The sequence below is a fragment of the Daucus carota genome, chromosome 1 (genome assembly GCF_001625215.2).
Source record: "Daucus carota subsp. sativus chromosome 1, DH1 v3.0, whole genome shotgun sequence".
Lineage (NCBI taxonomy): Eukaryota > Viridiplantae > Streptophyta > Magnoliopsida > Apiales > Apiaceae > Daucus > Daucus carota.
The window spans coordinates 40,715,830-40,730,172 of NC_030381.2; the positions used below are offsets into that span (position 1 = coordinate 40,715,830).

Sequence of the window (14,343 nt, forward strand, 5' to 3'; positions counted from 1 at the left end):
AGTTGCCTTAACATGTTTTTGTACTGCATACGCATGGAAATCATATTCCAAAGTGGAAGTAATAATACATATTTTATTTTTGAATATTTCTTGTCAGCGGAAAAATATAATTTATTTCATTTTTTACAATAATTAATTTATATGTTAGGATTGTGTTCTTTTTTTAAATTTATTTCTTGAGTATTTGTAATATATTAACTATATTTGACCTGTGTTATTTTGTAAGATGAATGCATTGTATAAGAACGTTGATGCTATGGTTACATGTAATGTAACAACCAGACATGAACCAAAAACTGGTACTTTAGAAAGAAAAATGTGGAGAACACCAAAGCAGAAGTAAATGGCTATAACATTTTATAATAAAAGCATCTCACAAAACAAAGAAGTCAGATCTAATTCAATATTGGAAACATAGTCCATGGATTTAAGAAGCAGAAAAATAAAAAGATGAAAATGAAAAAGCTCCTTATGAGTAAGGACTATAAAGGGCATACAAAAGTAAAAGGAAAAGAGAAAAAGAGAGGAGATTGATGGGGCTGGGCTACGTAGGGCCAAAAAGGGATGACTCAGATTTCATGCATGTCGAATACTGTGCTACTTGATCTTCTCACTTTCATAAATTTTAGCTTACCTGTACAAAAAGGATTAAATAATATATGAGTAAAATATAAACAAATGGTAGTGATATTTGAATAAGTAAACTCACCAAAATATATTTCATGTGGCTAATAGGGAGATCTGCTGCCAGGCTCCCTGGGGGCATTGCATCTGAAGCATTCCATTCTGCTAGCAAAGTTGTGCTCGTTGCATCCTAACCTGCAGCTTCCGCAGAGCTCAACAATTTATGATTGAAAATTTTTATATATTTGAAACAGAAGGTAATATATGGCAAGAGTTAAACCTGGTGCAAATCCAATCACCGGACTTCCATGCAGAGCGTCCGCTGCTACCACTTCCGCCTCCAATACTTCCAAAACCTCTTCCGCGAGAAATGTCAGCAGCACTGCCATCAAACCCTCCACCACCAGTTTCATCCTTGAAGGCGCCACATTTGAAGCAGCTAGAGCGGCTTGCAAAATTGTGAGCACCGCAGTTTCCAATATTACAGTACCAGTCTCCAGGCCTGACATCCGGGCCCGTCAGGCCAAATGGCGACAACCCTGCATTCCTCATCCCCGAGCCTGAGCCGAATCCAAAGTCGATCACACCTCTCTCAATGCTGCCGTGCCTCGGCTCACCGCATCGCTGGCACGAGTCCCTCCTCTGGAAGTTGAGGTGCTGGCATGACCTGCAGTTCCAATCTCCTGGCCTGTTCATATTTCCTGCATCAAATAAATAGGTCAAGTACAATACTAATCCCTAGTAAATTACTATTTGGAACATGCATAGAGTGAGCAGCTAGCTAGCTAACCTTGGAACATGAAAGCAAATTACAATTTGTTGGTGGAGAGATGATTGAAATAATGGAATATGTGAAGCTTGTTTGAGGATGGGAGGGGTATATATACTTGGAGGAGGGGTCCTGAAATCGAGGCAAATTGTGAAGCTGGACCAAAAAAATAGTACAACGGAATCAAAAATTAAAGAAGAAAAAAAAAGCAGGGAGGAAGGGAATATAATTAAGAGATTGTATTAGGTAAAGAGGCTGATAATTATAGTGAATTTTGATAAAGGCTTGAGCTGCGTATTCTTTTGAGGCTTCTAAGGTTGGGAGTCATCAACACTGAACACTTACCAATAAATTCCCCCTTCCACATTACAAAGATGCCCTTGTCCTCTTATTGCTTCTCTTTTTTCACTTGGATGTGCTAAAGCCAAAATCTTGCCATGTATATTCATCATGGTGAACTTAAATCTGCCACTGCAACTTTAGCTAGAGTTTATCATGTGATTTTATGTGCTTTCGGAGGTTTTCAGTTTGATTTTTCATTCAAATAACGTGATTTTGTTTTTTTGTTGCGTGACAAAATTGTGTATCCGTTTCATAGGTTTCTTTCTGCTTTATGTATCTCATTAGAATGCTATTTCGATGTTTATTGTGTGAACCCATTTTGTAACTTCCAAGTTCACATCTATGCTGGGGAGTGTTTTGCTCGTGAGTAGTAAGTACTGTATTTCAAAACCTCAGGTTTTAGTTTACTAATTTCGAAGCACTAATTTAATTACTTCAAATGCAAAAAAAGAAAATGTAAAATGGGGTCCTCAGCCATTTTTAAAGAATTATTGGCATGGGATGCAGTATGCTCACATCTTTTATAGAAGGTAGTAACGTTTTTTGAAATATCTTGTAAAGTTTTGTTTTGTCAAGACAAATGATACCTATATGGCTATATGATATATAGGAGAGATCTTATGGATTAAATGAATAACAATATCTAATATCTGAATAATTTTATAAAATTTCATTATATATTTGCTAATTTTATGTTAGATAATATTTAGGGATGGTAATTAGGTTGGATCAAATTGTGTACACCAAAAACCATATACAAATCCGAAATTTTTATCCATATTGCATGCACCCGACTTGAATGGGAAAAATACCCGAAAAAGAAATCTCAAAATCGAACACGCGACATGGAATCATTATACCACAACTTCAACCATTATACCACAATATCAGTTTGATTATATATATATATATATGTGTAATTAATATTTTATTAATCAATCCAATTAACATATTTGAATTATACTATAATTTAATTTTATTATTAGTCAATTTAATAAACGGATGGCTTTAACATATGTATACTGCCAATTTGCAGCTGTATACTATTTGAGGCTCGAAACCCAACAATTAACTGGGAATGAAGTATAAAAATAGTGCAGTATCCCATCCATAAAATTATATACAAAATTTTGTATAATATAATATAATATAACTAGTTGAGAAACCGCGCGTTGCGGCGGCCTATAAAAATTATATTGATGATTCAATATTAATATTTGTAGAATGCAATAATTTTGTGTCTATCTATAAAAACTATATTAATGATTAAAAATTAATATTTGTAGGATAAAATAAATTTATATTATAAAAATCTTGATGTAATACCAATACTAATATATAAAATTGCAAAATTAGACTATAATTCATGGTGGAAAAAAAATAAAAATAAATTTCTACACGTAATTAACAATTTACATCACGACGAATCTTAATTTTATTTGTATTTTTAAAAAAATAATTATGTTCTTACATTATCACCTTCATCCAATTTTTTTGGATTGATTGTGCACAAAAACATCTTAACTTAAATCCGTCAGATATCGGTCTATAATTACCCTTACTTGTAACAATAATCCAGTATGAACAGTCTTCGCTTAAAAGTTGCTTGAACGGAGCAAACAGATAATGCATGAATAATATTTTCCTGTGTACAAAATAAATCATATAAAAATTAACAACAACAAACATTTCCGATTAACAAAACAAATATTATAAAAGAATAACCAACAAACATACATCACTAATTTAATTTATTGATATTATCCATCAATATCATGCCAAGACTATATTTTTCTCCCGTGTTTTGATTTGTCGACTCCCACACAGCTGTCTATAACTACATTTGCTTGCAACAACCTTTATTTTTTTAATATTGTATGAACAGCTTTCACTTATCGTTGCTCGTTGCAGAACAAAATCAGATTCTGAAACTTGCTTCTAATATATCCGAAACTAAAAAGGGTAGTTCTAATTTTTGATATTTTTCACCCGAAAATTCCAGAAAATTAGAAAAATAGAACGGAGCGATGTGATAGGCGGCACCTACACGCCCCTCGCTTCTCCTTTATATAAGTATATTGATTAAATATAAATTATTTTAATTGATATAATTTATATAAATACATGACTCAGTCAGTACTTAACCCATATAAAGATTTCATTTCAAATTTTATATTCTGAAACATATTTTATAAAAATACATGAACCAGAACCGGATTCATAAAAGTAGTGCCATACGGCAGAAATATATGTTCCTTGACCAGAGATAGAGAGGAAGAACAAATCCTATTACAAACCAGACCAACTGAATATTCCACTTAGTTAAAATGTTTTTTATTCCTTAATTACGATGTATGGAGTATGGGTCACGTATGTTTTCTCTTTCACTAATATACTTTGAGACCCACATTGTTAAGTCTAATCATTCTGCTTAATAAAATGGAGACTCCTTTTAAAAATATTATCTTGAATATTCCTTATTTGTACTTCAAGTTGAGTCAAAAGCTTAAGCATATAGCCACAGTTATTGTTTACCACAGCATGATATCTAAAGTTGGAGTCCAAACATATGCAAGTTTGTTGACGTGAACATGTATGTTTTGCAAACTAACATATGATCCGATATGATCTTGAATTCTTGATGTTAACGTTAAGCAATCAATTCTCACAAAATCTAAAAAAATTAATCGAAAAGGGTTAGAAGAAAGGTTTACCAGCATCATATTATATTTTATCATTTTTTCTTATTCGAAAGTCTATCTTTGGGTCGAACCTGAATCTCATGCAAGTCTGGACTCTAATAGCATGATAAAGTGTTAAATGATCAATTCTCCCGTGTCCAGTCGAAAGTATTAGTTTAACATCATTCTGCACAAATTTTAAAATACAGACATGCAGATTGAAGACCCAGATAGTTTGAATAAAATGCAGCTAGCGGAGATTTTGCACTCGTGCATGTCAGATTATAGATGCATGAAGCTGAAATCGAAGTTGTTAAAGGTGCGTGCATGGCTAGGCCTAGCATGTGTGCCGTTAGATACACATACATTAATAATACAATTTCTACATCTGTGAACAAGTCGAAGAATTAAAGCTAGATTTAATAATACTGAAAGAAAAAGAAAACATGCATATGATGAGTAAGCGAGAGAGGAAGCGTTTGAAAATCATGAAAGTGAAAATTAATGGTGGAGTATCGATAAAGATAGTCGAAGTTGATGATGGAAGAGAATCCTTCGAGGTTCAATTTGACCATCTTTTCTTTTTCTTTTCTATCAAAACACTGCATTTGCCTTTAGTTTTTGGCGATACATATATGATATATATAAACAAATACTAGCTAGTACTAATATATATATGTGTTTAACTGAAAAAGATTAGAACAAGGGGAGTTGTAGTAATTGATATCACCCACCATTTTCTTGGGGAAGGGTAAAGAGAGCTGCAAGCAAACTGTGAAAAGCAGGAAAAGAAAAGGTGAGAGGAACTGATTCGCTTCTCTTTGGGAAATGCCTCCATGCAGAGACCATGACCAATACCCGATAGATACTCTCCTAACGTATGTTCAAATTACAGCTTCAATCAAAACTACGCCTTCTAAAACCCATCTCTTCTTTTCGCAACATTCGGGTTACAACTCGGTTTGTAGTCAAATTATGACTCAAGTTTGACTCGTTTGCCAAAAATTTGATATAATTTTTTTTTTTTTTTGTCATAAGACTTTCATGTCAGTGAATTATACAAAATACAATACCAAAAAAATTGGAAGAGTTTATTTCATACATAAAAACCTTTCATCCAATTAAAGGGCATGACAAAACGTCTCACAAGAAAATAGATAAAAATTTTGATGTGTGGGGAAAAAAAAAACTCGAAAGCAAAGCAAAATCCGTAGAACTGAAGAAACGAGAACTTTCATTTAAAAATGTCTACCGACTAACCAAATGCAGAGATGGTCCCGCAAATTTAGTCAATAAAATTTTATTGATTGAAAAGAAAACCAGATGAAAGACAAAAATTCGCGGAAAGGAAGAAAATAAAGAGGGAGAGAAAAAACAGGGTGATAAAGAAGCAAGCACAAGAGAATATGTCAAGCACCGAAACAAAATCGTCAAAATAATACCATCACTAATAAACAACAAACAAAATCATAATATACGATCAAAAAGTCATCAACTATGACACTTTCTCCAAAAGAACACGATAATAAAACTAAATATAGAACACATCTACATGACAAAAAAAAATATACAACAAACACTATTCGCTATAAAAAGTCTTATAAAAATTTTTTGAGAGAAAATAGATAAATTAGCTAAAAATAGTAATCGTAAAAGAGATGTAATTCTAAGTAGTTAAGAAATAGGAATCTTAACAAAAATATAATAGCTAAAATTTGTGAAATTTTAAGTACTTAACAAATAGGAGCCTTAAAAGAAAAAAGAGATAATTCTAAACAATTAAAAAATAAAATCCATGAAAATGGATATATTTATTCCATTATAATTATAATTTTATCATAATATAAATGATTCTGGAGAGAATACGCTGGAGGTTACGTGGAGTCTATAGAAACTTTCCGTTTAATTTTATAATTTTTTGAGAGAAAATAGGTAAGGTAGCTAAAAAATAGTAATAGTCAAAGAGATATAATTCTAAGTAGTTAAGAAATAGGAATTTTAACAAAAATATAATAGCTAAAATCTATTAAATTGGATATATTTATCCAATTATAATTATAATTTTATCATAATGTCAATGATTCTTGATTGGTGTTGTGTTTGACGGGAGGACGGCCGAAATTAATTTTTATCTAAATAATAATAAATTTCTATTAGTATTATGTTTGATGGGAAAGCGGCTAAAATAATTTTTTTTATCTAAGTTATGATATATTTTTTTATTAAAATGGGATCACAGCTTAAAATAATTTTTATCCAATCATAATCTTTAACTTTATCATAATTATAATAATTTTTATCAGTATTGTGTTTGACGGTAGGGCGACTCAAACTAATATCTATGTTATAATATTTTGTTATTAGTATTGTGTTTGACAAGAGAGTGGCTCAAACTAATTTTTATTAAAATTATTTAGATATAATTTTATCATAATTATAATAATTAGTGATTAATATTGTCTTTGATGAGAGGGCGGGTCAAACAATTTTTTTATTAGTATTATATTTGACAGGAGGGCCACTTAAACAAATTTTTATATTAATTATAATATTTTTTATTAATGATATGTTTAACAGGAACATGATTCAAAATAAATTTATGTAATTATAATATTAATTCGTATCAAAATTTCTAAAAAAGATTCATTGATTAGTATTGTGTTTGAGGGGAGAGCGGCCCAAATTAATTTTTATCTAAATAATAATAAATTTTCTATTAGTATTATGTTTGACGGGAAAGCGGCTAAAACAGTTTTTTATCTAAGTTATAATGTATTTTTCTATTAAAACGGGACCACGGCTTAAATTAATTTTTATCAAAATATAATCTTTAACTTTATCATAATTATAATAATTTTTTATTAGTATTGTTTGACAATAGGGCGACTCAAATTAATATCTATATTATAATATTTTGTTATTAGTATTGTGTTTAATTTTATCATAATTATAATAATTATTGATTAATATTATCTTCGATGGGAGAACGGTTCAAACATTTTTTTTATTAATATTGTGTTTGACAGGAGGGCTACTTAAACAAATTTTTATATTAATTATAATATTTTTTTATTGATGATATGTTTAACGGAAACATGACTCAAAATAACTTTTATGCAATTATAATATTAATTCATATCAAAATTTATACAAAATTCATAACGCCGCCGCGAAGTGCAGCTTTATTTAGTTATATACATATAATTGAATATCAAACTTTCATAAACATATGACTATATGGACATAAATAATAATCAATGTTATAGTTGACTAAAATTGTATTATTTAATTTAAACCCCAGCTTTTTATATAAATATTTGACTTTTAGAAGTATATTTTAAACTCTTTAAACATGTAGTTTATACTACAAAGAATCATATAAAATAGTTATTTCGAATTATGACAAGAACAGAGATGTTGATGACTTGATGGTGGTTGAGGAGTGCATTGTGTAATTCTAAAAAGAGTTCAATTCATAAAAGCAGAGCAAATATTATTGCCAAAGTCCCTTATTCTTGGATGATAATCCCTATAAGATAATCAAGTTTTTAAAATTATTACATTACAACTCATAAATAGTATAGAATAATCATAGGTCTAACAATGCAAGTTAGACGCCCCTGATGCCAAGGGTTAAACTTCAACTTGGTTCATTTATGCTTTGTGACACTTAGCCGGCCAGTGCTAAGTTCCGAGTGAGCCAGTTGCAGACTTCATCAGTCTCTTCAGGAATGGTGTAGTGACCCAACCTGTAAACCAGCTTCAAGCTCTCAAGTTATTGACTCCTTAACACTCAACCATATAGAAACTGAAGGAACAAAAGTATTACCCGCTATAAGTTCTGAAAATCAGGTTTCTAAATCCAGCTGAACTCAAGTTGTGTGCAGAATTTTCCCCGTGCATGTAAGCTATTACATCATCAACTGTCAAAGAAACACACCTTATTAGTTGCGGTTTAGTTATAGTTAGAAGAATTGTCTCTTATCTTCCCTTTTTTCATATTAAGTAGTTGGGAGTGATGTGGATCGGACTGGATACATAATTTGCAACAGAGCAATGATCGGGGTGCCGGACTCCATAGTTAATTTTTCTAGTGGGAATATGGGTACTAGGGACATGTCATGACCATAATTATCATACAGGATTATAGAAGAGTATTAAACAAAGACACGGAACAACTGCATTTTAGCATATTACTAGTATTTGTTTGATACTATTACCAGGTAATAATAGTTCTTCTAGCTTTTCCCCTACTGATTCAGATATATTAATGGATAAAGATCAATTCACCAGACTGGCAATGGAATTCCTCGACTAAGTGGTATAAACCATTAATCATTGAAATGCCAATCATTGAGCAGTCATCCTTGTCTATACTGAAACGTATAATCTGCTTCCCCAAGTTACATGAATACTATGGCATCTATACAATTATTATGGGCTGTCGGCACAAGCTATAAAGTGGTTGTGGAATCAACGCAACTCTCTAATGTTTGTCATCAGAGAGTGAAATGGACTGGTGAGCATCCAATCTAAGATGCATACTTCCGCGTAAAGATGTTTTACTACTTGCAAGCTAATGGAACAAATATGAGAGACGACGTCTCTGATAAACATACCAGAAAGACAAGCGTATATGATTCTCATACATTCCATTCTTTTGGTTGAAATGATACTAGTCTATTGCATGGTGGGTTCAGACTTAGTCTGACTTAAGTTTAATCTGTTCAGAATATATAAAAGAAACTTTACATTGAATGATAAGCATGTACAATCTAGTATTGTTCAATCTATTCTGAGATTTCATACTAGAAATTTAATACATGAATGATCATTCCAAGCAATCACTTACTACAGACAAAAAGCTTGGTCCAGTCTCTGCGGATTTTCTGAAACTAGAGTATCACCCCCACGCCAAAGAGAAACATTCTCCAATCTAAAGGCAATGAGTTAGATAAATACTCCTGTTCCAAGACATGTTAGAAAATTTGACCGTAAAAGTCAATTTTCAAATTCAATTTGATATCTTCACACCATAATCCAGAAAAACTCAATGTATTTCAATTAACAACAAATTACTAGCAACTAGAAGTTATTATATTCTCAGCATGCCAGCAGAATTCTGACTTGCATAATAGGTCAGATTCTTATAAGCCAAAATCAGTGATATAATTTGGTGTCTAAATACTAAATCTGTTCATCTCTAGAATGTTAAACAAGAAGGCTCTGTGAGATTATCGTTCAAAGCTTTCCAAAATGGTTTCGCAATACAAACACATGCACTTGTGCAGACAGAATAGGAGTACATGAGTTAAGAGAAAAAGAACAACCTATATATTTACTTTAAGCTATAATATATAGCTTTCGAGAAACTTGAAAACATGGACAGCAGCTGATGCTTGTATGGTAGATAAAGAAAGTTTAAGGAAATAAACGTATGATGGCAAAAAGCTAGTGAATTAAGTCAAGTCTGGTAATGTATATTCAAGGGACTTGTGCAAACACTATCTAACGATTTCTACAATGAATCTATAGCCAACTAAAAGTTAAAGTTAGCACAAATTTATTATTAAAAAAGTTGATATATGTGTTTGTAGAGAAGTCAGATGGCCATTAAAGATAATTTTCCGCCTTCAAAGTAAAATAATGGACATTAATAAATCTTATAACATGATATAATACAGAGGGGTAACTACTAACTAGACGTCTAGAATAATGTTTGGTAATACCTCGGCCATGACAGAGCAAGATGGGTAAGGATGCTGCAAGACTCCTGGCCACTTGTGATCTTTCCAGGCGGTATTTCAGAGCCCTAAACAATAGCAGTTGAGGGGAAGAAATGCTTATCCTGGACAATGGTAATATAACTACATGGAGATTAAGTACATCAGCAAAAAACTACAACCGAACCTTGAACAGGGAAGCCAGCCACTGAGACCAACAATCACACTGAGGTTAAGAGTGTACGGGTTTCCATTTCCATATTGACCCAGAACATGGCACATTGAAGAGTAAAGAGCAGATGCAGCGCCCATACTAAATCCCCCAACACCTAGTTTAACTGAGCATACACAAATATAGTAGGTAAAACGGAAAACAAAATATAGGGTGATAAGAAAAGAAAGACAAATCCAAAACAACAGAGTTACTTGTCAACATAAAACACTGTCATATGTAACACGGAAACAATTTGCACAAAGGGTTGCTCTCTCCACCACACTAGACGAGTAGATTTGCACAAATCTTTCACGGAGTGAAGGAAAATATAACCTAGCCAAACATGCTGAGAGCATCCCAATTTAGAGCAGGGTATGGGAACATGGACTCATGGAGAAAGATTTTGAACAGATAATAGAATTACACAATACTATGCACTTGCACTCTCAGCTGATTAGTTTGGTAATTAGAAACGACAGACAGATGGCATGTTAAACAAAATATTTTGTCTGAAAATGAAAACACAAAATAGAAAATCGTGGAAACAAAGTACCTAATATGTTTGCACCTAGAAGAAAAACAGTCTGAAGAAGAGATAGTGGAGTGAGGAGTGAGGACAGAGATGACATCTCATGGTAATAAATTATATTAATATAGCGGGAACTGACAAATTACATGAGATCATTAATGAATTCAGGTGGTACACAACTATACATGATAGGAACAGGAGTCCAGTTAAACTGTTCTCCTAATACTGTGAAAGTTACAATCGCCACTTCAACTTTGATTGATTGTTTAAAATTCTTAAAGCAGATTTCTTTCTTAATTATTAAATGAGAAAGCTATTGAAGAAATTGAATCTTAACTAATTAATGGATATATAAGTTTTACTAGAAGTCTAAGAGGGAGTTTCTGATGCATTTTTAATGATCCCTTCTATTCTCTCAGATAATATATGAAGTTAAATGATTATATTCAAGAGAAACCACCCCCTTAGCTCACAGGAATAAAAATAAGCTACTTCTCATATGTAAACCGAAATAAAGGATGGAAACACAGCCTACATATATTGCAACAATAATGTATGGATGCAGAAGTCAGAACTTAGATTTCCATTAAAATGGAGGGCGTTAGCAATTAATTATTAATAAAGGCGAGCTACTGAATTGCAGGAATACATTTTTACTAAATATTTGAGAAATGCTAGCTTTCCATGACTAAAAAAATGAAGCATAAATCCGAAACACTAAACAACATCTTCTATAAAAATATACAACCCTTTTTATATCTTGATTGCTAAAGTTTTAAAGTCTTCAGTCTTAAATTAGCATTTTTTTTTTTTTTAGTGTATGCATGAAAGTGTTAGAAATTCTAAAGGTAAAACATACTATCAGATGGCTCGTTCGACAAGAGATTTGCAACATGTGCTGCTGTTGCATCTAAGCCCTCCAAATCATCAGGAGCATCTTCTGAGATCTCTCCCACGTCACACCCTGATGTGAATGTAGTCAGCATTATAATTTCTTGTCTAATATCAGTCTAGGTATAACATAAAAATGTGAATCAATTCTAAAAGTAAAATAAAAAATAAAAAATTGATTCAAGATGGTTTTGGAGCCTCAGATATAAGCAAAACTCAAAGCTACAAATCTTACAAGCAGTGCAAGGGAAACCTCCAAACAATGCAACTGGACGGGTAGGAGCAGTTGGACAAATCCACTTAATCTGATAACATTATACAAGATAGGCAAGTAAACATATAGGTATAATCATGAACATGGCGGAAGTCGGCAACTCAATATAATGAACTAATCCTTACATTTGGTAGAGGGAAACTTTCCAAGAGCTGGGACCAGCTGTAAAAGGAATCACAAATGTAAACATATCAAGTCATAGCATTAGGCATTAGTTTAGACTTCACAAGTTTAAAATTTTTATCATAAATTTAGCAAAACACATTACTAATCTGGTTCACACTTCCTCACTGTAACTGCAGATTATAAATGCTACAGTATAATGTTATAAGCTAGTTTCTTCATGACTAATAGTGTTTTTTTTTTGTCACAGACTAATAGTGTCTTTAGTCTTATTGCTGACATACTATTGGTAACTACTACTTAGAAAGTTACAGTAATAGATTGATAAATAGGAACTTATTTTTTAAAATTTACGTTTAAATGCACTGCGCACAACATGGACGAGGCAGGCACTGCAATGTCACCAGCCACACCACTCCAAAACAACCATGCATGATACATTAACAATGTCCTGATTACCAAAAGTATACCTTGATCCGGAGTCACCAAGACCATGAAGCCAAACTATCGTTGCTTGATGTCTACCTTTAGGCCTGACAACATAAGTCCTCCCAAATTCATGGGTGCTCCTATTGCTTCTGTTACCTAAGGCATTAACAGTAAAGGTAAATTTCACAAATGGTAGTGATAATATCATTGTGAAACAAATAATATTATTACACAGGACTAATGTCCATGAAATGACTAACCAGAGCCTAAAGCAGAGCTATTAAAGTTCATGTTTTTCTAAGCTGCAGCTCACAAATAATTTGGAGAATGCCTGCGATGAATAAACCAGAAGTGAAAAGCTCTATTTATATCTGTTCACAAGGGTGAAAATGTAATAAATCCCTATCTCCACAATGACCACATTTATCTCTAATCAGTTAAACACTGTCTGGAACTACCTAAAATTGTGATACAGAAAGAGAAAGTCACCTAAGTGCATGGACAAATACATAAAAGACAACAAAAAGTTCAAACCTTTTGAGCAAAGAATCTACAAACCAAAGAACAGTCATGCATAAATGACCCCTGGAGCAAACCAACCTACAGAAATGACCACTGGTTTTAATGGAAGTAGGGAATAAATTCTCCAAGCCAGTGGACTAAAAAAATACCTTCAAGGATAAGTACCCATGAATATTTCCACAGAAAATACCAAAACACCATCTTCATAATTCACAAACCTAATTAATACATGCATACTGCATACACAATCTACTTAGATATAAATTCTTGATTTCTTCAATATATAAATATTTAGAAGATGTTTGAAGCATAAAGATTGTGCACAAAACAGAAGCAATAATGTAACTTACATGAGACTTAAGAGCAATGCATGTACTGTATCAACTTGTAGGTGCAGTCAAGATCAATTTGAAATGCAGATAGAAGATTGAAAATAATTCGGTTTTTCTATGGTGCGCCCAAGGGCACATGCTAAGCGCGGAAAATTTTGTGCTTGGATCATTTTGATTGGCTCATATCTCATGATAATGGTGGACCCCCTGCAAATACACCAACCACACCAATCAAAATCTCCCAAATACAAAAATTTCCGCGCTTAGCATGTGCCCATGGCACACACTAGCCAAACCGAAAATAATTTAGGGGTTTAAGCATTATAAAAACTAAAAAGCATCAATTTTAGATGACTAGATATTCAACAGCAAATGGGCCTTTTCAGTTTTCACTCCCTTTAGCCTTTTCATCTTTACCCTTTGGAAGTGCATAAGATTTTGTTTTGCTTTTCCACCACCTCAGATTTTGAGACATTTTTTTTCTTGCATACAGATCAAGAATCGAATATGAAACACTACAAAATGATAAGGTCAATTGACATTTCATCAGATGAATGCAGACTTTTTTATGGGAGATACTTTTTGTAGTAACAATAACAAATGTTTTGTTAGTACTGCGGTCTGCGGATAATCCTCGTTATAGTAAAACGTTAGAATTAAGAAGTAATATTATTTTATCAAAATATTTATTTATTAAGAGTAAAAATATATTGGTCGGGTTTGGAAATTAGAGATTTGAGGTAAAATTATAGGTTTTGCGTGTTTTAGAGATTTAATCATTTCAATCTCTTAATATTAGTATTTAATAGTTAACATATTGAAATAGAGGTTTGGGTTTATAAAAATTAATTTTTAAAAAGCTAATTTGAGGAGTTTGTTGGGTCAGAAGT

The 14,343-nt window shown here is 32.3% G+C and overlaps 2 protein-coding genes across 5 annotated transcripts; both read right to left on the bottom strand.

The window, feature by feature from the left end:
- Positions 1-336: 336 nt before the first annotated feature.
- LOC108208118 (uncharacterized) lies at positions 337-1,864 on the bottom strand. The gene is made up of 4 exons (XM_017378615.2): positions 1,415-1,864; positions 905-1,325; positions 710-819; positions 337-634 (listed from the first exon to the last, which is right to left on the bottom strand). The coding sequence occupies exons 1-3, from the start codon at positions 1,422-1,424 to the stop codon at positions 729-731; spliced, it is 522 nt and encodes a 173-aa protein (XP_017234104.1). The 5' UTR covers positions 1,425-1,864; the 3' UTR covers positions 337-634; positions 710-728.
- Positions 1,865-7,903: 6,039 nt separating this feature from the next.
- LOC108194786 (uncharacterized) lies at positions 7,904-13,158 on the bottom strand. 4 transcript variants are annotated; one of them, XR_010287287.1, is made up of 10 exons: positions 12,860-13,157; positions 12,641-12,755; positions 12,173-12,209; positions 12,009-12,078; positions 11,742-11,846; positions 10,327-10,477; positions 10,146-10,228; positions 9,269-9,380; positions 8,246-8,339; positions 8,142-8,165 (listed from the first exon to the last, which is right to left on the bottom strand). XR_010287287.1 is itself a non-coding variant. In XM_064084055.1 (9 exons), the coding sequence occupies exons 1-9, from the start codon at positions 12,888-12,890 to the stop codon at positions 8,087-8,089; spliced, it is 765 nt and encodes a 254-aa protein (XP_063940125.1). In that variant the 5' UTR covers positions 12,891-13,158; the 3' UTR covers positions 7,904-8,086. The 4 variants fall into 4 exon arrangements, 1 of the variants encoding a protein (XP_063940125.1); XR_010287285.1 differs by having other exon boundaries at positions 8,143-8,165; positions 9,269-9,352; positions 12,860-13,158; XM_064084055.1 differs by lacking the exon at positions 9,269-9,380 and having other exon boundaries at positions 7,904-8,165; positions 12,860-13,158.
- Between the last annotated feature and the right edge of the window lie 1,185 nt (positions 13,159-14,343).

Bases quoted from the DNA above. Each gene is read 5' to 3' on its own strand.
- LOC108208118 (XM_017378615.2), bottom strand. The intron at 820-904 runs GTTTAACTCTTG...CGGAAGCTGCAG, and splicing joins GGTGATTGGATTTGCACCAG to GTTAGGATGCAACGAGCACA.
- LOC108194786 (XM_064084055.1), bottom strand. From the start codon at position 12,890: ATGAACTTTAATAGCTCTGCTTTAGGCTCTG. The intron at 12,079-12,172 runs GTAAGGATTAGT...TAATGTTATCAG, and splicing joins AAAGTTTCCCTCTACCAAAT to ATTAAGTGGATTTGTCCAAC. The intron at 10,478-11,741 runs GTATGTTTTACC...GTGTATGCTCAG, and splicing joins GTCGAACGAGCCATCTGATA to TTAAACTAGGTGTTGGGGGA.